This window comes from Anser cygnoides, chromosome 4 (genome assembly GCF_040182565.1).
Source record: "Anser cygnoides isolate HZ-2024a breed goose chromosome 4, Taihu_goose_T2T_genome, whole genome shotgun sequence".
NCBI classification, from domain to species: Eukaryota; Metazoa; Chordata; class Aves; order Anseriformes; family Anatidae; genus Anser; species Anser cygnoides.
This window is the reverse complement of record NC_089876.1, coordinates 46,039,091-46,062,346: the sequence shown is the minus strand read 5'-3', so window position 1 is coordinate 46,062,346 and position 23,256 is coordinate 46,039,091. Positions and strand designations below refer to the sequence as shown.

The 23,256-nt window shown below is 36.8% G+C and overlaps 1 protein-coding gene across 1 annotated transcript in view; it reads left to right on the top strand.

Annotated features, from left to right (window-relative positions):
* Positions 1-22,724, top strand: part of IQCM (IQ motif containing M) — a 116,050-nt gene extending 93,326 nt beyond the window's left edge. The window contains 2 exon segments of the mRNA XM_066996739.1: positions 21,681-21,757; positions 21,759-22,724. Of these exon segments, the coding sequence (XP_066852840.1) occupies positions 21,681-21,757; positions 21,759-21,818 (137 nt within the window). The 3' untranslated portion in view covers positions 21,819-22,724.
* Positions 22,725-23,256: the final 532 nt, after the last annotated feature.

The following is a 23,256-nucleotide window of genomic DNA, read 5'->3' as shown; positions in this document are numbered from 1 at the left end:
TTTTAGGAGTTTCCAAGACAAAATCTACTAACTTGGCAACTCTACTAACTTGGCAACTGAGCATCACACTTAACCTGTAACTTTTTTTCCATGTGTGTTAATATTAAAAAGGGTATGTTAAGTTGATATTTCTTTGAAGGTTCAAATTCAGGGACAAGCCTGTTTCTCTGCCACTTTTGCCTTAGAAGGTAAGCAGAGGAGCTCCACATTTACAGGCAAGTGAATCTAGACATTCAAAAAGAATTCATAATGCCTGTGCTGAAGAGGGGTTAGAGGAGAGAACCATGCCTCTCTGGGCTATGCTAGCATTAAGGCTACAGTGCCACAGCAAAGTCCAAGTAGATGCACTTGTTTGTCTCAGTGCATGATGCCACTGAGAAACGGATGATGATTGCAGTCAAGGGCTGTGTGAGCAGGAGAGAGTTTTTTTTTGTTGTTGTTCTTTCATGTCAGAGTGAGGAGAGTTTTCCTCATAACAAGCTTGGAGTCAGAGAAAATAGAGTAAAATTCTGTATACTAAATGTACTAAATGCTCTATGTTTCACACTTCTTATGCCCTTTCTCCTTACTTTAATAAGTAACAGCAGCCAAGCTGTATGTTAGAAATTGAAGGCCAATTTGCTCCCACACCTTCAAGGGAATTTCCTGTGGTACATTTAGACTCTAAACCTATTCCTAGGGTTTTGGCCCAAAGACAGCACTCTGTAGCACTCTGTAGGTTGCACAAAGAAGTGGAATTTAAGGACACTGACAGAAAAGTGTTCAGCTCTGCAAGCACACGTTATGTTTAAAATGTATATATAAGTCAGAAGATGGATGGACAGAAGAAATAAGTGAAGGAGGAGGTGAGTAGAAGCCATCCTTTGTCCAGACAATTCTGTGTTCTTGCATTGCATTCAGAGGAAAAGGAACACTGGATTGAAACTAAGACAGTAGTGCTCATCTTTGATGTTATAACAAGACAGTCTCCTTCTTCTATCACTTATCACAAGGTTCCCCGTGACAGCCGCTGTGTTGAAGAAATTATTATTCAAAAAATACTTTCAGTCTCACTCAAACCTTAAGTTGCGGGATCTGTTTTTAAACTAACTGTAATTCTTCATAATTGTATTTTCATAAGTAATAATTCATGACTCTAACAGCTGTAAGCCTTGGGTTGAAAATGAAATATAAAAGGATTATTCTTTTTACCTGCAAGTATACGGGTACATTTAAGGAAAATGTGCAAAGGCTCTTCCCCATTTCTATTGTTTCATTAACAGTCTCTTTAACTATGCTTGAACTGGTACTGTAATATGCTGAATTATACTTTCTTTGAGCAGGATACCTGTCTTCAAGAAATGGTTATAAATCCATTGACATTAATGCAGCAAGGCTGGTTTACAACACTTGTAGACAGGTGCCATTTGTGTAAGATTACTTAAGTCTGCCAAGGCCTGAAATATTTAAATGCTCTCCTCATGGTAGTCAATATTCTAGATAATGACTTTTATTTTAATTTGTTTATTCAGATCTTTGGTAGCATACTGGTTTGTCAGATTTTGATTATAATACAGACAAGAATAGTAGAGGAGACAAAAATAGATCTTCAAATGAGATTATGATGTATATGGTAAGATCTACCTCTGGAGGGCTTTTGAGTTGTTTTGATCAGTGACCGGAGTATTGCATCTTCTTGAGTTACAGCAGTTATTAAACTGGTTGACAAGAGTGATGCAGTAGTTGCCTTGAGAAGAGATTAGTCTATTGAAGGAGGACTTTCTGTAGCACAGAGACTCCTCTTCCAATAAGCATTTTAGCTCTGGATAGCCCTGCAAATTTATTGTGTTCCACCATTAATACTCATAAACACAGCAAGATACATACACCCCTTTTTTGCTTACTGTGTCTGTTTCTGTGGCTTCTGAGATGCGTCAAGCATTCCGCAAGTAATTAAGAAACATTGAAAACCACTTCCCAACTCATCTATTGAAAGGCCTTTTGCTATCTGGCAGAGATCTAATCTGAGAGAAATAATCCCTGAACTGTGATTGTATTTAATTCAAATGTGGAAGTTCCCACAGGCATACATTTACGCTGTATATGTAAATTACAGATTCTGGTGCAGTGTGCTGTGAATTTCTAATCTAAGTATAAAAATTCTACGTGTGCTTAAATAAGCAGGAATTAAGCTTTTAAACCCTTTTTGAAATACAATAGTTTTGTTCATATCATTGATATACAAGGCATGTTTTCATAAAACTTCTGCACTTATATCAACTATTATTGCTCCTACATTACCAGTAAGTAGTGTGCTAACATCTCTTTTAAGCATGAGTAATCTTCACTGCATTTTTTAACTGGAAAATGGAAGATAATACTCATTTCCCATTGGAAAAATAACTATATAAAAATGCATCTTCCTACTCAATTTATTTGCCAGCTTTTGTATTCAGATTGCTTTACTGATTAAAAAGTCAGGGCATCAAGGTTTAATTCACATTCAATTTTGTCACTGTGGTAAGTTTTTCAAACATTTCAACTTTCCACATATCCCAGTTTCAATATATGAGAACGGGATAATATTTCAAACTCACTTTTTTGAATTGCTTTTAGGTGAAGGAACCTCCTTATTTGAATAATAGTATGGGTGATTGAGCAATACTTTCAATTTGCTGCGTGAGCAATTTTATTAAATGCTAAGCAGTATAATGCTATTAACGACGACATAAAGTTAGCTTTTCTCGGTGAGGCTTGTGGTACAATATTTCCTTCTGATAGTTAAAGGAAGGACACCTTTTTTTTTTTTTTTACTTTATCTGTTACAGAAGTCTTGCTCCTCTATGGAGCAAAGATGTGTTTTGTTTTGTTTTTGTTTTCAGTAAAGTATTTTTTTTTCAATGTTTTACTGCAATAAAGAAATAATACCACAAAAACTTAACATTACTGTGCTTGCTAGAAATGAATATAAGTTGAAACTATTAATATTGATAGCATGGCAATGGACTTAGTGTGGTTAATTTGAGTGGAGGTGTAAGGTTGTAAAAGGTTTGTGAAGATAATCTCTTCCTTGAGAAACTAATTCAGAAACACAGTGTTTATCTTCAGAGTCTCAGGAAGTCAATGGAAATCTACAGTGGTGGTTTAGATCAGTCCCTTACAACCTTCTGGTGTATGCCTTAAGTAGCCTGTTTTCTCATCGCTAGCTTTCTCATGGGTGTAAGGAGTCTCTGCAAGGGATGGTTTCCCAACAATATTCAGATAGACACAAATCCGTCAACTCCTTCCACTGCTAGACTAAACTGTGATAAAAAAGCACTGAAAGTACTATGTCCTACCAATTAGGAGCATTGTAATACTGTTCACTCTTATCCTATACTTCAGAAGGAGCTTCATAAACATAGACTCAGCAATTCCATGGGGAAAGAAAGAAGCAGGAAAGAAGGAAGGCAAAATGGAAGGCTAAAGCACTCATGATTCAAGGGGTAGAGTGATTATTCTACTACCTAGGCAAGAGAGGATATGGCAGGTGTTTAAATTTTTGTATGTAGTGCATATTAGCTCTTTCGTTTTGCTTTGATGTGATTTTCCCAGTTTAATTTACATGGTATAGCTTCGAAAATAAAAAGAGACAATATTGAAGAGCTATCATAGCAAGCTTTTCATATGGTGTCAGTTTGGGGTAAAGGAATAAAAAGTTCTAATAATATCTTTCAAGCATTAATCTCTGCAAGATGTCTTGAAGAACAGAATTAGAGCAATATGTGGTCTTTGCCATCTTTGACTGTTGTGACTCAAAGACACTTTTGATCCCTTTAAAAGAAAATTCAACATTTCAAAAGCACATGAACCAGTAGAATTTCCACAACAATCCAATTCCTCATTTACATCCCAACAGGGTCAATTTTCAATGCATTTCACATAAGAATAAATACACTGTTCTCACGATTGTTTGTGTGTGTAGTTCTCCATACCCCATGCTGTAAATATATCCCACAGTGTCAAATCCATGCTGTGACCAACAATATATGCCCAATGGGCTAGGCCTAGCAATATCTACTGTATGTTTGTATTTTTTCCTTTGCATTTCTGCAAAGCTGCTTCTTCCGCTGTTTTAGCCTGGCAGTATGACTTGCTATAGTTTGGGGGATTGTAAAGCTGTCTCTCAAAAGCATATGGGAATGCAGCACTCGGACTCACAGATGAAAGCTCAAAACTATACTGAAAGGCCTTTATTTTGTAAATGTTTGCAGGGTATGCAGTGAGACAGGAAAGCTGCACATCAACATAAGTGTTTGTAAAAGATTTAGATAACGTAGTTGCATCTCAGTGTCTCACTTAAGGTGACAATTGTGGCTCTTTTACTGTGTGGCATTTCACTTTATAGCCCACCTTAGTTTCTCTAGCTGTGCTGGTTATCAAAGGAATCTGAAGTAAAATTCGGCCTAAAAAGCCTTTTAAAATATTGGAAATGACAGCTTGACTGCTTAGAAAAGAAGAATTTTATTTCATGAAAAGTAAAAAATAGGTTGTTTGAAATGTCTTTAGAAGAAGGCAAAAGGGAGATGTCAGATCCCTTCCAGTCCATTTTTATACGATTCTGTGATGTGAATGTGGCACTTGGATTACTGATCATTTAGTAATGAAATATATCCAGCATTTTTAAAGAAGCCAACTCTGGTGTAGTTTTGTTTTTAAGAGGTTCTTGGAGTAACTGCAGTTTTCTAAAATTTCATCCATCACATTGCAAAGTCGGGGTTTGAAATCTGACCCATATGCATGTTTGTGACTAGTCAATTAAATCTCACAGTTCTATTTCTGTTTCCTGATTTGATTAACTGGGCCCACTGAAACACAAGTAACAGAGCATGAAGACTTCATATTGACTTTCAAATAGGCTTTGCATTATTCAAGCATGGTCATCTGAAAGTTTGCTTAGAAGATGCAGAGACATGCCCAAGTTAGAATTATGGAAAAACATCACCAAGTACTCATGTTATTTTGCTGGTGCATTCACGGTGTCAACCTTGAACCATTTTCACATATACTAGGATTATCCAGAATCCTCAAAATGCACATTTAAGATAATTTCTAAACTGTTCTGCATCTACTAAACTAAACTTATGTTTCCAAAATGTAAAGCTTAATTCATTGTAATTTTTGAGGAATAGTATAACATTTTTTTTTGCAGTTTTTGAAATGTGTCTTCTAAGAAGTTTTCCAAAATAATTTGATCATGAGAAATAGAATTGTATCCATATATAAGCATACACACTTATATGCATTTGTATATAAATATATCTATATGTGAATGTTATAGGTATAATTATTGATATTTATATTTAATCAAATAATAAAAAGGAAAGAGCAGATACTGCTTTTGGGAATATTTTTATTTTTGCCTGAAGTAGTCAGCATCCTTTTTTTCAGCACCCTCTGAATGAAAGATGTCAGTATTTTACAGTGATACTTTTTTGTTTCAAAATCTCCTTCAAAGTAGTTGAAATACAAATTTCAAACCTTTCAAAATAAAAAAGAAAAATTTTAATCAAGCTGTCACTGTTTTAAAGTTCTGCTGAACCGGAGTATCATTATTTCATTGTGAACCAAGACAAATTTTAAAAATACCAAAGATAACAGCCAAAAATATTTATTCTTTTCTTAACTACTATTTATTACTCGACTGTCATTTGCTGCTTATCATGAAGTAAGATATACTCCTTTCTAAGGAATTACAATCAAATAGTATCATAAAAAGAGATATTTTTATTTGCAGTTATATGGTTAAATGGAGTATGTCTTACTCATGAGCCATATTGGGGTAAAAACATGAGTCCTAATTGCAGTCCAGAGTCAAGTTAGCCTTTGTTTATCAACCCAAAGGCTTCTTAAAGGGCTGCAAGCATCTCACAAAGAGATCATAAAGAATTTGAGTATGAACCTAGCGGGAATTCTGCCCTTAAGATAGGGATTCTGGGAAAAATCATCCTGATGACTTCATTGCAGAACAGGAAATATTTGTCCAACTCTGCAAATGCTCTGGAGGTATTTTGTGTCCCAACACTTAGATGCAGAAATCTGTGCTATAAAATAATAAGTGAAAATCACTTTTGCTTGCAAATTAACAGGAATGCCAGATAGGTAGTGTTCAGTTATAAGAACATAGCATTAAGTTCATCTCCTGAACAGGAAAGATAATGAAATTGTCCCATTCATTAGAAATGCTTGCAAACAATGTGGGATTTGTCATAGTTCTTTCCTACCATTTGAGCTCACTTGGATTTCATAATTCATATGGAATAATAAAATGCATGCAGTTCTTCATGAAGAACTAGTAGAACAGGAAGACCATGTTATCATTTAGTCCCATATTAAAACAATACATGCAAATGGAAAGTTTAAGTTTAAACATTTGGCAATTACTGGCATTGTGATACAATCAATAACTCAACAGATTTCCTAGTATTTCTCCCAGTCCAGGGTAGATAGCAGAAGAAGAACCTGAGTAAATTCTAAAAGGCACTTAGCTCTGACTTTAGTGGTTGCAACAAAGCCTTGATTTCAGAGGACCATAACAGCCTCAAAAAAAATTACTGCACTGTATTACATGTATAGAAGTATACAAAGACATACAATTTTAATAACTTAAAAGCTTTGGAATTCCACAGCAAGAAGAGCTGTATTTCAGAATTCTTTTGGGAATGATACAAGCGTAACACTGAAATCAGATCCATTAGAAATTAAAATTGTAATATTACAGATGAAGAGCATCAGATTCAGAATGGTGAATCTGAGTAACATTTTTTTTTTTTTAAGATTACAATTATTGTCTCCCCTTCCTGGATAGATATATGGAGATAGCTTGCAATCTTCTGGTAATTGTAACCAAAGCAAGGCTAGTGTGAGGTTTTCTGGGGGAAAAGTAATTGTACTGGGGAGGCTTTTTGTTTTTTAAAAAAAAAAAACACTTTTAAAATTAACTAAACACAAATATAGCTTTGTGTGTTCTGTCAAAAAAAATTCAGTGCTGTCAAATCAGTGATTTGTACTTGTAGTCCTTAGAATGTGAAATCCATTGGCAAGATTGATTTCTCAAACTGAGTAATTTTTAATGAAACTAGAAATTCTTTAAATCCTACTTTCTTGGCTTTTGGAACATATTCACTGTTTATTATTGCACACATTATATTCTTTTTTGCCTGATCTAACTTGTTAGTGTGCTAGTTTTCATTAATATGTTAATGTTTTCATGTAATTTGTAAACATTTAATTGTTGAAAAATATACAAAATATTTAGTGAATGAGTTGTCCATCTTAGAAATCAATGAAAACTACACACTTTACAATACCACTGAAAAGCCTTCTTGGATTTGCTTTTTGATATTATAGGCAAAATATCTGTTGCATCTGTTTTACTTGATGCCAGTGAAAATTTTGAATACAAGGGGAATTAGATTGCTGAATATCTTCTACTTCCCACTTTCTACTTCCACTTTCTAGTGTTTATAACTGCTATCAGGGTTTCAATCACAAAAAGAAATGCTGAAGTGTTGCTTAGCAAACTCCTTATTTAACAGCAGGAAAGACATTTCAGAAGTTATAATTCAAATTATGAAATTTGAAACAGTGATCTTAGTGATTGGAATGGTTCAGCTCCCAATGATATCTCAATAGCAACTGATGCATATGACGAATTATCCACAGAAACAAAAGAAGCTTCATACTTGCAGTTATTTTCATTGCTACATCCCATAAAGCCAGGCTCTGGGATTAATAGACATATAGATCAATAAAACATTGGCCATATTATAAAAAAGTGCTCAGCATCAACGTGGATGCAGTTTCCAGTCAAAATACTAAGAAAACAGGGTTTCATTTAATTGAAGAACCTTTTTCCCCAGCGTTATTGCTACTGGCTTTATTCCTGTACCTGATTTGCTCTCTTGAATAGTCTCCAACAGGTGCCATATTTAATACAAATGTTTCCAGTCTTGACTAACGTACTGCAGTTAATAATGTAGTGGCAAAGTTTTAATAATCACTAATCTGTTTTCAGTTGGTTATCCTGCAAATGATGTCTGCTTGCCCTATTGGCAGCTCCAAAGACTACAGTGAACAGGTGGGGCATTTTCTTTCCAGGAAATGTCAGCCTGATGTCTGGAAACAGATGTAGTTTTCCCCAACTCATTGTGGGTCTATCTGCTAACTTAATAGGAGCTCTAAATAGCTGACAGGTGATAATACATCTAGTCAGCTCAAAGCATATTCTGACTGTACTGCCAGCTAGTTAATGGGAAATTTTCACTTCTGCAGTGGTGGTCTTAAAATGATCACCTTTTAGAGCAAGAAAACATGTTAAATAATTTCTGATTAGAAAATCAAATCAGCCGTCTTCATAAATGTACGTAATTTGTACAGATATGTATTCAGAAACGGCTGATGTATTTGCTATCTGCTATTTAGTACTCTTATCAGTGAAGAAGAGATTATTTAAATCTCCATTTCACATGTCTTGAAGGAGAATACATAAGTCGATACCTAATCTGACCTTTGATGTTAGGTCCAGAGTAGGGATCTAGCCTCAAACGATATGTAATTGTTTTCTTCCAGAAATTGATTTTCACTTACTGGGCATTTTGAGTGTATCAAACATGGCTCTGTGAATGTAGCTTTTCAAGGGCTAAGAGCTTTTTCTCCAGCCTCTGATAATCTTTCAGTGACTTCTGCAGTCATACCAGTTATTGCAAACTTGTATTGTTTTGTTTGTCAGAGAGAAGAGGGAAAGAAAAGGAAGAAAAAGGAAGTAGAATTCAGATAACAGTTTTTTTCACTAACTCTCAATCCTACTGTCTCCCTTCAGTCTTCCCTGGTCTGAGAGAGAACCATCTGTTCCTTTCACCTTCCATTTTTTCCAAGCAGTTGGTCCAGCATTTAGAAAGCAATAGTTTTCTTCTAGATTTTTTCTTCCACTATTTTTTTTTCTCTGAGACCTGCATAGATAGCTAATGATGCTCAGCTAATACCCAAGTTTCATTCTTGCTCCAGACAGTTTTTCATGTATGTTATTGCAAACTCTGTACCCTAGAGCAAGTATTTTATGTCATGCTGAGATGGCATGTAACTCCAGGTTATGCTCAACTCCTGGTTTGGATCACATCACTTAGAAAGTCAAAAATCTCCTTTATGGTTACCAGTACAGCACATGGAAGTAAAGGAGATTTAAATCCAAGGCAGCTGTTGTAGCACCATTAATATGTAGGAGCAACAGTAGTGTGATCAGATTTATGAAACGAAAATGAGCTTTGCATTCCAACCACATGCGAGGCAGATGGGCTGTTTGGGTTTGCTGAAGAAAATCCTGTGGGAGTGTAGGATGTAGAAGGTGTGAGAGCTGAGCTGTGTTGTAGATGTGTTGATGTCCTTTGGGAGGGGAAAGCGAGGGAGGGGGGGGCTAATTAGGCGTCCACAATCACCGAGGATCCCCTGTCTCTGCAGCCAGTGCAGTTCTAATGTGAAAAGAGGAAGATGGTACATTTATGTCGATGAAGATGGTGCACAGACTTGCTGCAGTAAAAAGCCTCAGTTTCCTGTGGCTGCCTGCAAGACCATGCACAAAAGGAAGAAGATATATGAGAAATGATACTTACACAGACTGGGGACCTCACATCCTGCATTTCTTCCTGAAGCACAGTGGCTTTCACTCAGCATCAAGGAGGGGACCTGTTTTCCATTTACCTTCCTTGATCTAACCTGGCAATCTGAACATGATGATTTGGCCCTTTGTACATTTACAGATGTGCAAAATGTAAACTTAAATTTCACAAACTTGCTCTGGTATGCAGTCATCTCCAGTATAGCATATGCATCAAATGTGGTAAACTTACATAATACATTATAAGATATTAAATAATGATAGAAGCAGGATGTCTGCTTAGCCTGCAATGCCTTGTTATATATACCTGTTCTGTGTGAGAAGGGTCCTCGAGATCTGTTACATGCAAAGAACCACAAGCAATAAGAAGCAAATATTTAAACCTCAGTCCTGCAAATATTCGATTAGGTTCTTTTAGTCATCAGGAAATCAAAATGAATTTGACTGTATTGTCAGTAAATCATTTGCCAAACTCCTCTTCTTAAAAAAACAGTGATTTTGAGGTCTGTGAAGTGATACTCGAGTAGATGATTCTCGAATGGATGATTCTGTCAGTCAGCAATGTGTACTGCAGGAGTGTAGATTATATGTGTAGGTAATAGACAGACAGACTGACTGACTGACTGACCAACTGATCAACTTTGCTTGCCTACAGACTCAAGGAAGAAAAATTACTGGCAGGTTAAAAACTCCTGGAAAACAAGGTTTAAAATAGAAAGGATGACACGACTCTAACAATAGCATTGTGAATGGCGACAATGTCATTCTGAATGGAGATCTGCTTGAGTCAAATTGAATAACAGTGCTCTTTTTCTTCATTAAGACCATTAAAATCTGTAAGGCTATGGGACCTGGATAGACATAAAGGTTTTAAAAAGCAATGAGGAGAGATTAATGCTCATTGCTGCATACTTATTTGAAGAGCCCAATTAAGTAAAAGTTTGTGCTAATTTGAGTTCTCTGAAAAATCTAAGCAGAACAGCCTCATTTTTGCTATTGCGTTGGTTCGGAAAACAAAACCACAATTTTTTCTTGGTATTATCATATAAATATTATGAATTCTTTCTAGAGAGCAAAATGATTTTTACTATTGTAGCTGGAGATAAATGTTATTTGTGCATAACATCAAAATATAAGAAATCAAGATTCTTTCTCTATGCCTTACTCTGCTGTTTCAATTGAGCGTCTCTGAGAATATTGCAGTTTTCTATTGTTTTTTGGAAGTGCTAATATTAGCATGAAATGTGATAAGAATTATTTAAGAACCTAATTGCTCTCTATTTGGCATTTGAATTTTGCATCTTTGGAATTCATCTTTTCAGAGTGCTTTATTTAGTTTCTATTAATACCCTGTAATTTAATAATTGTAGTGGGAGGCTGAGGAGAATATGGAACAAGGAAAGATTTGCATATTCCTTTGATACAGTGGGTTGTGAGAGGCTCTGACCTGTATTTTTAGGCTGATCTTAAAAAGCAGTTTTGCTAAGGCTGGAGTGAACATCACAGAGCATGGAGGGATCAGACAGGGAGACTGCTCATCCTTTATTCCATTCATTTGTCATATGACTAAAGGAAGTCTGACTCAATCAATCAAAGCTCTGCAAAGCAGTCTTAAGCTATGTAATTCTTGATTAAATCTTGCTTTCAATGTAGAAATCAGCCTGAAAAAAGAAATTTGAAACTAAAACTAATGATGAAAGCAGGAAAAAATAGCTTTTTCTGTTGCCCTAAGACTACAGTGAAAAGCACATCTGAAAAAATTGTGGCTGTGACTTCATGTTTGAGTTTTTGCCTATTAAAACATATTACTACAGGCCTCTGTTTTTTGCACTTGTAACCCAAGTAAGAAAACGGCATGCAAGAAAGAAATCTTCTGGAAAGATTGGCTAATGGCTATGTAAACAGCAAATGCTTGCCACATATGGGTATTCAGAGGTTTTATTGCAAAGATTCAATGACTACTGCGAACAGGGTAGAGCTCTGAAATGTGGTAGTAAGATGTCTGTTTTGGGTAGGTCCTGGAAATAGTTTGGCAAAGGCTTTACCAGAGGCTTTGGGACTTTTGACTCAGGTCCTGTGTAGATAAAGGGCTAGAGCAGCTGAGACATGGCTGTACTGTGCTGCTTGGGTCTTCTGCAAGGGCCTGGGGTGATGTGAATGTGGGAACACCTAATCAGCAAAACAGGGTCACCTCCAACGCTCATCTCAAGCATTTGCATGTAAGCAAGGAAGTGCCTACAAGGCAGCATGATGGGGACATGCACTTGGTGAAAGAAGATCGGGTTAGAGAATACTGAAGCTAACTGGGCATAAAGCAGTCCGTGGGTCCTGATAGGACCCATATTGACAGGAGACTGAAGTGTTGTTTTCCCAAGATTCACACATTGATAAAAAAGTAAATCATTATAGGACAAAAGATGTTTTTGCTGCCAGTGATGCACTGGCTTTTAATTGTTAAGAAGTTATTTGCTTCTAGATATAAAAATTATTCAAAAATATATATTGGACAAATGGAAAAATTGCAAAGGGATTTAATTGAGCAATATGCATTCTCTCTTAAATTCTTGATTTAGCATCTTTATTGCTGCATTTCTATTTCATCACTTGACTCAGTGACCACTTTCTCTGAAAGAAAATGTTGACTTTTCAGGAAATTACAAGCTCTGTTGAATGGTTGGAGTTTGACTAAAGGCTGAGTAAGGATTACTTGCAGGAGAGAAATTTTACAGCAATAGCTTCCCAGATGTGTGGGTATGTTTGCATGTTTCAGAAGCGTTTTGTGAGGACGTGATCTAATATTCTGTTGTGAAATTTTGTCAGTTTCTCAAACTTCAAGGAATTCTTGCTTCAGCTGCTGCAGTAGAAAGAGATTGTTCTGCAGCAAAAGGACTTGGACAGATTGCAAGAATCTGTTAAATATTAATTCAATTAAGGCTGAATATTCAACTAAGATTAATACCAATGATATATTAAAATATTTTTATGAATTTATTTAAAAAGAGATGCAATGAAATGTATCAAAACTTATAAGTAGTATTTTAAATAATGCAGTGAAGCTTATAATAATTTAATTGTATATTTGAGGATAATATAGGTACAGACTTGAAAAGAGAAGATTGTATATTACTTACACATACTTACATATGTGTGCATGTGTATGTATATACATACATATATATATGTATAAAGATGTCTAGGGAATTGAGAAAAAAAGCAGAAGATAAACTGGTCTTGGGCAATCAGCCTGCATATGTGCCGTTTGTGCTTGTCTGTATTACTGGGCTTCTGAATTCCTGCATCCATGTGCACAAACCCGTTTGCACTTCCATTTCCTGGTGTGTGGGTTTTCATAGCAAGGAATTATGACTGTGTGTGTGTTGATACAGATTGATGCCTGATATGGGGAATCTGGGTTCTGGAGCCTGGTGTAGATGACAAATTAGCAAGGAAGTACAGATGCAGTGCCTGTGTCCTTACTGAATATGATTGGGAATGGTAAAGAATTTAGAATATTAGGAAAGAATTATGCTATCTGTTCTCTGTCTGCTGCACATTTTTTAAGGGAAATAAACCTTTTAAATTTATTTTTTTCTCACTCAATATATTTCTCTCTATCCTTTCTCATGTGGCCCATCAGGCCATGTGGATACTTTGCAGAGAGAACAAAGACAGATATATGAGTAGGAAGGGAGAGAGAACTCAGTATAACTACTTTTTGCTTTCATATATGTCTTTTTTAGTGGTATATTTCCCCTCAAGAACATTCACAGGGTGAAAACAACATAAGGGCTACTGAAAATATGTAGCAATGTACTGCGTGCTTCTTATCCTCATTAATTCGAGACAGATAGCATTTGAAAGTAAAATACCCCTCAATATCACTACAAAAAAAAAATGCAAATACAAGATGAGCAATGCAATGTTTGTTTCAGTGATCTTAGCGTGAAGTTCAGTGGACTGTGAGTGTGAATGTTCAGAGGTACTCAGTTTTCTCACCCTGTGTGGTAGTGGGTTCAAGAGAAAGGTCTGTGGGATGGCTCCTCTGTGTTTCCTAACTAGATAGGTGTGCAGTCATCAAAAGGACACTAGTTGTAAGCCCTGGTTGTTGGAGAGTATAGCAATGGTGAACTCACTGTTCATATCCAATGGGGGGGTCTAAGTTCGATGTGACCTTGGTGGGAAAACCTGAATGCTCATCTGTGAGAGCAGCAAGTGAATGGAAACCTCACTCACTGCACAAGCATTTGCCCTGCCCATGCAATCTAAGCCATCAGCAAGTGCATTTGTGCTCTGCTGAGAGGCTGCCATGTTTTGCATTGACAGTACCGAAGCCATTGGAGGGTTCATGCCCAGACATATCTCTTTGTTGGCACATGTTGGCGTGCTGCAATGCTGACAGGCGCCAAGTCCCTACTGGTCTGACAAGCTGCTATGATCCTGATCCTCTGGTTTTAAATGTCAGGGAAAGGCTCTGTTAAGTTTGGTGGGCTTATGAAAAAAATCTGTTATATTTTGTGCTATATCAAGTGTTTTTTCCAGTGAAGGTTTGGGTACCTATCCAGTGCGATCTCAGATACTTTATTAAAAGATTGGCTCAGGACTTTCTTCCTGTTCTCCCTGTTCTTTTGCTAGGAAGATCAGTTGCTGTGACCAAAATCAATCAACATTTCAAGGCTCCTGGCACACACATGTAAAGACGAATCACTTTATCACTCTATTATTACAATTATGTGATGGAAAGGAGAATGCAGTCCAGAATACAGGATCCCCAGATCTTCAAACCCAAATGCCCTTGCAGATGAACCCTCTAGCTGCCTAGCAAGAAAAGATCCAGGCTTAGTTTCACAGTATGTAGCTTGGCTCTGATTCTTTGTATGAGAAAGCTTACTGTAAGACCAAAATCAAATTATCTCTATGTTCAGAAGATAGTTACCATTAAATTCATCTCTGCGCTGTCTAATTTAATTTTCAGATTTTTGCGTAGTTTATCTTATCTAATGAAGAATGTTGACACAGCAGATCATGCTTCTCGGAGAGGAACTCGTCTTTACTGGCTTTAAAATGGCCTTCTTCAAAACAGTTCTGGGCAGAACGACACGAATGGAATAACAAACCAGTCTTTTAGATGCAAATCCATATATATTAGACAGCTTTATGTTGTTGTTAGTGTATCGGCGTTGCTTTATCAGAGAAGGGAAAGATGCTAAAAACATGAGAATATTTAAATCCTGATGAAAGAAAAGCAGAATAAGAAAATAAGTGATTCTTTTTCATCATTTTAGACTGCGTGTTATTGTCAGGATATCCAAGTGCACTTACAATATGGTTTATTTTAAAAGAACAAGCTGATTTGTATTACAGCACGATTTCAGTAGCTTTGTTTCAGGCTGCTACTTTTAGGTCAGGGTATTCAAATTTGTCAACCTTGTGAAGTCTGAGATGTTTCTACTAACTTATACAAGATTGTCTTTTTTCTAATTCTTTCATGATTGTTCCAAATGTGTTATTTATTTTATTTTATTTTATTTTATTTTATTTTATTTTATTTTATTTTATTTTATTTATTTTATTTTATTTTATTTTATTTTATTCTGTAGAATATTAGACCTCAGTATTATAAATGTTTTTGTTGGGGCTTGTATTTAAGACTGTTAGGGTAGGATACCACCTGGGTAACATGACTTGCTTTGAGTGAAATGTACTCTCAGGACGGAGTGCCTGGACAAATAATTCAACCTCTCTACCACCTGGGTACCCAAAATGGGGCTGACATGCCAGCTGAAACCCATGAAACCACCATCAGGGTAACTTCTAAATGGTTGCCATCATCAGCAGAGTTAACTGCTTGTTGCAGGTGGTGTGTGTGATCCCACAAAGCCTGAAAGCTGAGGTAGCCCTGCAGTTATACCTGTGGGAGCCAAATGCTCTCTGGCTTCTGCTGCCTTCTGCTGGTAGGGAGAAGCTGTGGTAGGGTCTGCACCAAATGCCACTCCTTTGGGGCACATGGTGGGGGCCCAAACCTCAGGGTCCCTTATGCTTTTCTGTGCAGCCCTCAATCTGACCATTAAGTGGTCCCCTGTGGACAAAACTCAGGACCTCCTGGATCCCTCCTAGTGAAATCTCAGCTCTTCAGCAATCTTACATTTTGGATTACATTGGGTAAATTTCTTCTTGGTAAGGACCACTGAATTCAGGATCACATGCTCAGAGCTCACTCAGCCTTCCCAAATGAAGTCAATTATATCCCACATGTTAACTAGATGATTTAGAGGCAACCAAACAAATAATTTTACCCTGAAAACAATGGAGATGGACAATCTCTGGAGAAAAATCTGAGGAGTTTTACTTTATTTTGGTTATGAGGAATGGCTGGTACAGGGAGAATGTGAATTTGTATTCATTGAATTACATGTATATTATATTACAGGGAACATATTCCAACAGTGTTGTTACTGTACAGCATTATACAGTAGAAAATGTGAGCAATAGCACTTTCAGGACCCATAAGAAAACCAAAGATAATGCCTTCCCATCCTTCTAACAATGTTTATTAGTCCCACAACAATAAGACCACCCTTTATTGGCACAGGCAGCTATCTCACTTGGCATCTGAGAAGCTTAAATACTAACCAGTCTGTGGCATTTTCTTGTCTCCTTAATATACAGAGGATTACCCTTGTGAAGGACTACATAAATAGAAAATGTGATGGCTTTAACTTCTCTAAGCCTGTCTTCTTTTCCTGGCAACAGTTTTAAGCATCAGTGTTGCATCCATATTAAGTGTGAATTCCCTCGTGTAAATCCCATTAAGGTTAATAGAATTTTACTTTTACTGCTTAATAAATTTCAAAGTGGATTAACTTTTGAGAAATATTTAACTAGCCATAATGCAAAGAACATAATCCCATACCAGCATGCATATACTGTAGCTGAGATAGAGAAGCTCTACTGGCGAGATGATGTAGAGAAAAGTTTGCACCTTAGCAAATATTTCAATAACATTTGTGTCTTTTATTGTTTCTTGTTTCTTCTACCCATTTTTAAATGTCGTTCTTCCAGCTTTTGTGCTTCTAGGTTTAAAACAATAATGAATGATTTGAGAGACCAGCTTTTCCATGCTCTTGTATCATAATGCAATCTTGTGTGTAGAGTAACCACTGGACCCACTGGGGAAACTAGACAGCAAGAGCTGGTTACATTACATGCGTTACATTACATGCATTAGACTGTATATATGTACAAATGCTGTATGTACCAGTGATTATATAAACTGTACTTTTCTTCCTGTTTTTAAATTTAAAAACTCATAGTTGGTGAATTTGAAATAGATTTATAGTATTACGCATAGATTTCCTTTAAAATGAGAGTTGTTTGTCCCTCAAGAGCTTTCAGAGACTCGATTGACTCCAGTTTCCTTTCTCCGAACGCTGTTATGTTGGATTTTCCAACTTGAAAAGACATGCTTAGGTAGATGAATCAGTTTCACTGGAGGCAGGCAGAACTCCTGAATTTCTCGTCACTGATACTGCTCTGAAGGCAAGGCGAGGCTGTGTCACCATGTGTCAGCAGCCTTTCTCCTGACCTTTTGTGGGGGAATGACAGTCCTGGAGGGTGAGAGACAGCCTACTCTTCCCAACCCTCCCTACAAAACTGCAAATTTAGCTATGAAAAATAGACAAAATATCCAAGTTTTTTAATGCTCATCCATTGCTGCTTTTCTGCTAGACTTCTTTTGTTTTTCACGTAGTTGACATCCCTCTGTACATCCTGATTATTATTTGTGTTGTCTGTATGGTGAGTTGGGAAGTATGCCTATGCATAACTGTAAATTGCAGCCCAGCTTGGGATACTGCAGAATATCTCAGTATTAGTTATATTCAGGAGACTGACCTAAAAAGTCATTGCAGGTTTTCATATTTATTATCTCTTAGAGAATTCCATACCCAATAACAATATGAATTTTTTCTTTGCATGCCAGCCTTGTAACTCTGCATGTCAAGCTGTCATCTTTGCTTTTAATGAATTTTCTCCAGCATAAACTTATGTTACAATATTGCTGCTAACTTCTGTAAGACTGAGGCTGTTTTTACAGCTCTATCGGTTCAGCAAAAAGCTGAAGTGAAAATAGAAAGAAGTAAAAAAGAAGAAAAACGAGAAATTCTTTTTGTCATCCAAATAAATAGTTATGATCCTAAGTACTTACAGGAGTGTAAATGGTTCAAGAATAAAATGCTGTGTCTTCATACTCCTTTTTAATGTCTACCAGCAGTAAACAGATGCGATAATATCCATCTAAACTGGCAAGGTGACTTACGCATCTCTAACACATGTAATATCTTAGAATTGAAAAGTAACTTAAGTATGGTTCATTCATGATAACGAGAGTTAGCCAGGGACTGCAGGACAGGTACCACTCTAGATTTCAGGCTATAGCTTCCCCCTCATGAAAGGATGCAAACTGACTGTTTACTTTTCAGTGCTCTGGGTCATTCTGGATTACACCTTCAATTTCAGCAGTTTTCAGTGGACAGCTATGCATCATCTCAATATCTGTATTCGTGACACTACCTAAACATGTTATCCCTTCAACATCAGTTGCAGTTCTCCGTCTTTACTCTGTTGCAGTTCTTCTGAGTTGTTGCCGACTCGTACAGTTCTGTCTTTGGTCAGTTAAAGGGAATTTTGTCCAGGAGGAGTTAGGCCATTGTACTTCCGATGCTAACCAATATAACATGTATATTTGCTGACGTATTTTCAATAGTAAGTGATACACATTTTTCTGTAGTTTTAAAAAAATAGTAGATAACTAATGGTTGCAAAAGAGTTCAGTATTACTGTAATTTTCAGGATGAGAAAACCGGGGAAACAACCAAGGTAATTTGTTACAGTGTACTAGCACACTGACAAAGTATGCTTGAAGCATTTATCAGAGGCAATGAACAGCTGCAGAGATGGACACATGAAATCCACTTCAGTTAAATTAGGCTTCCCTAATTTTTTGCCCACAGGAGCCAGTACCTCATCACAACATGTCTTTAAGACATTGTAAAGCGGCTGCCTCTGCTGTACGATATGCATGTACAGCTTCATGTGTGAACACTGCAAGTTAATTTTTGGGTAGCGTAGGATAATTGTGGAGAGATGGCTTATGGCAGCTTTTTGCTTCTCTGCTTTATAGGTATCTTGAAGTGTCTTCAGCAGTAATTATAAGGATACTTGCCATGGTCAGGTTTATGTTGGAAACGGATTTAATACTCTGGTTCTAGATTTTTTTGTTTGTTAGTTAGTTAGTTTTCTGGAATACTCCTAGCTTTGTTTCCTGTACTTCCCACTACCCGGTCCCACTTTCCACTTCTGATGTTACCTCAATGCTGAGATTTTAAGAAGCCCCACATACTCTGTCCAACAAGGAGTGTTTAGGTGAGACTGTGTCCTTCATATGCAAAAGGTCAAGAGACCAAGTGCACCACATGCAGAGGAAGAAAAAATTTAAAATAAATTTCAGTTGACCCTTCGTATTTGGACTATTATCCAAACTATCAAAGGTCCTTTTTTTTTTCTTTTTTTTTCTTTTTTTTTTCTTTTTTTTTTTTTCTTTACTTGGGCAGAGAAGGTAATAGCAAAGCTTAAATATGTGTATTATATAAATCTTTATTTGGTAATGGATTATTTTATACAATTCAGCTTTATGGATATGGGTCTATTTTCCACACATCCTGCCAAGAGAGTTTCCATTCTGGGGCTTCCTGCTTATTTCTTCCAGCTGCTTCTCCTTCTTCTCCCTTCTGTTGTTATTCTCCTCCTGTCTCCTTGTTTTCACTACTGATGGAGGAGAGGCTTGGTTAGACTTTGAAATCATAATATAAATGTTCTTGGCAATTGTTTCTTTCTATACTCTTTATAATTCTCCAGTGATTCCAATTGCATTTTCCAGTTGAGGACTGCATTGCTCAGTCCGAATACTAAAGTAAATGCTAAATAACCTTTTAACACGGTTCATAAGGATTATGTTGGATGTGGAGGTACTGCAGGAATAACACGCTGGTCAAAATGGTCTTGGCTGTGTTAACAGTAGTGATGCAGGAGGGAATCCTCTTTAAGCAGCTCATTTCCCACCTAGTCCCTAACTTACCTCACCAAGTCTATATGTGACAGAAAACCTCATGTCCGTTTTGGCCTGCAAAGTCACTGTCAGCAACAGTGAAATCTGTGGGACTATCTTGTTGACCCAACCCTTTACAATAGTGTTGTACTGGCTGAATGCACAAATTAGGGGTGTGTGTCCATGTATGTCTCTGTGTGTCATTCCAATCCTCTACTGTATTAATGATAAATAGTTTGAAAAGAAAAGAAAAAGTTTTTTTATGTCTGTAGAAGTCACTTGACTACCTGTTACTCAGACGGCATTAATCTTAGTCTTGTCAGAAGGGAATCGGTCCTCCTCCTTTCAGAAATAACAACTGGCGTGAAGGCAGCAAAGTGCCATTTTCTCACATGTGAAAGTATTTGCAGAACGAAGTCCTTTGTTTGTTTGTTTGTTTGCCTGTGTGTGTGTGTTTGTTTTCTCTACTTTTGGAACATATTAGAAAGCATCCTGCTCTTGTTATTTCTTTTGAATAGTCTATTTTCTCTAGAAAGTAATATCCACATGGTAAACTCCTATTCATCAAAACTGTGCCAAGTATGTGCCATTTTAAAGCTAAATATATGCTATTTTATTTTACTTTACTTTAAAGCAAGCCAAAATACATACCAAGAACATAGCTCTGGATGGTGTTGGTCCTATTTTCAAATGAGTATTTACTGTGTGAGGCACTTCTGTGCAACAAGCCGAGTTGGTAAGGGGCTGCTATACGAATGCAGTACAGAAAGCAGTATTTCTTCCTCTCCTTACAGGGAACATACCTTTTAATTGTAAAAACACATTCTTTGCTATTCTTGGCAAAGTGTGCTGCTCAGCATGTCCTTGTTTGCCTGATGCAGTCATACCTGGCTCCCTAGCAATCCCTTTTCTCTTGCTTAGAGGTTAGGAGGGTATCTCCAGGGGATATAAAGATGACCAAAAGTGTCTTGTTCTGGGGAATTAGTGTCAGTACTTAGGAGCTTCTATGTCAACTCTTATAACCTTCTGTAGGGATGATTGACTGGTGTACAGGAGTGTATTTTTGGTTCCATTTTTCTTCTTTTTTGATGGGTGCAAGTAACTCTTTCCTCTTGTGCACTATTGATGTTTTTCTTCCTGGGCTTGGTCAGGATGAGTAGAACATCTTAAATGAGCTCTCCAAGTCCTCTACTTTACAATAAAGCATGGCCCCATTTCGGGCCAGAATATGTAAGTAGTGGCCTTCCTGGAATTACAGGACCAAGTGGAAATTATCTTCCTTTTTCATTATTTGGCTTTATAAAATATTAAAAAATTGTTCATTCTTTTTGTAATGTTCATATTTTACATATCTGACTTGACTTCTCCTTGTTTAAAAAAACTAAAATGTTACCAAGCAACTGTGTTAGCAAATCCTGAAACCAGTCTAAAAAACGATGTATTACAGCAAGGCCAAATTATGGACATGTTAGCAAGTTTCTCAATCGAAGAAGAAAAATCTTAGAAACTATTTAAGGTGATCTAAAACAGCAGTCAGATCTGTTTGATCACATGGAGAACAGTTCTACATTGCCTGCAAACTTACTGGCGGAGGAATCCGGTAACTGAAAACGAAACTAGTAATGAATATAGTATGTCTTCCTTGGACACTTGAACTAAGAGTGGCTTGCATGTACAGCATGCCTCTGTAAATGGGGTGAAGTCAAGTCACTCTGGCTAATAATTTATTTATTTAGAGTTTGGTGTTCCTGAAACAAGCTGAAAATTCATCCTAGGTTTTCTGCATAGTCTCAGCTGGGAAAATGCATTTATCAGTCTTCTCCCAACAATGTAAAATCTATGGATTTTTTGATGTTGAAATGTTATTTGCCTTGTTTATCTAACTTCTTATTATTAAACTTGTGATATACTTTAATGAATTAATGGCTTTTTTTTTTCTTATTGCAGCATTTTCCCATAAGAAGTCAAAGAAAACTGATTTTCAAGTGTCAGCTGCATTAGTGATTTCTTCAATGAAAGAGCAGAAAAAAAAAACACCTCTCTGATCAGGATTGCTGGTGTCACTGCATGAAAAAGAGCTGGTGAAGTCTTTAGAAATCAATCTCCAGTGTAGAAACACTCTTTCATAGGAAAGAATATTGCATCTGAGAGTAAGCAAGACACAGGGCTCCTTCATGTTAAAGACATTCTCAAGTAGGTTATAAAAATAAATGTGAAAATCTCCATCAGGTTACGTAATTTTAGACCAATCAGTTTGCACTTGATAGGGTAAAACAGTGTGCAATGTACATAATAGATTCAAAGATTAAAACACTATGATGTAGTCAACTGAGAAGAAAAACATAAAAATGTACCATCCAGTAGCCTTCGTAGAGCAACATATAAGCCAGTGTGTTTATTTTTTTAAGGCAATTTGTCTTTCAAATGTATAAGGGACAGATCTTTATTCTACCAGTCTTCCAGTAGCTTCCTTCTCTAAAAAAACAGTATTTCAGAACATGAGGCCTAAAAGAGTAAATTATGCCTCTGATTTTTTTCATTGGGTACAGTGGAACTTCTGTCCCTTAAACTGGCATAATTGTGTTGTGCAACATGGAGACAAGAATCAATAAGGGCAGGCAGGGCTTGTTTCTTTTGCTCTGTAAGGACAGCCAACAACTGATGCAAGAAACCCATTATTATTTTCACAGAGATTTTTTCTCCTGTGCTGCACAGGCACACCAGCAGCTGGTTCAGCATCCATCCCACCTGGAGGTGAGAGGCAACGGGGATGCTCTAAAATAGATGTGGTGCTCAGGGAGAAGTGTCTACCCACTGCCAGCTGACTCCCTTTAGGAGCTGCCAACTGTCCATCCCCAGCTGTTCATGCTCCTTCAGCCCAAACAAGGTGCTTAAGAATCTGGCTCAAAGAAAGAATTGATTACTATTTCTGAGATAAAAATGACCTACCAGGTTATCAGCTAACCACTTTTCTGCATCCCCCCGATTAATTTGAAGGCATACACATGTGGCATACGTGCAACTCATGCTGCAGCTTTAATGGGGACCTGGAGGCAGTAAAACACTTGGGGAAGAAGATTTGAAGCATTTAGTATTGCTGGATAGATTCTGTTTGCTCTCTCTTAGTGGAAGTAGTAGGATAGCTGGAAGAATTCCTTTTCTCTCCTTCCTTTCTCATCTTAAATACAAATGTAAAAAATACTGTTCTGAATAGATGCTGTTGCGGGGCGTGTATTCTGGCCCCATCCATCTTCTAAAAGGAAGGTATTCATGTTCACCTTTGCCTGCTTCTGGCTTTGAAATTATTTTTTATTGTTTTTCTTTTTTTTTCTACTATTAAATAAAAATTATGTTATTTTTATTATATTCCTATTTTTTTCTAATACTTTTCTGCATTGCTCTTGACTGTAAAAAATGCCATCCAATAGTGAACACACTAAGTAAAATAGCTAACATTACCTGAGCGGTTTGCTCTTCCTCATCCTCTCCAGGCAGAGGGTGCACATCCATGATCTGTTATCAC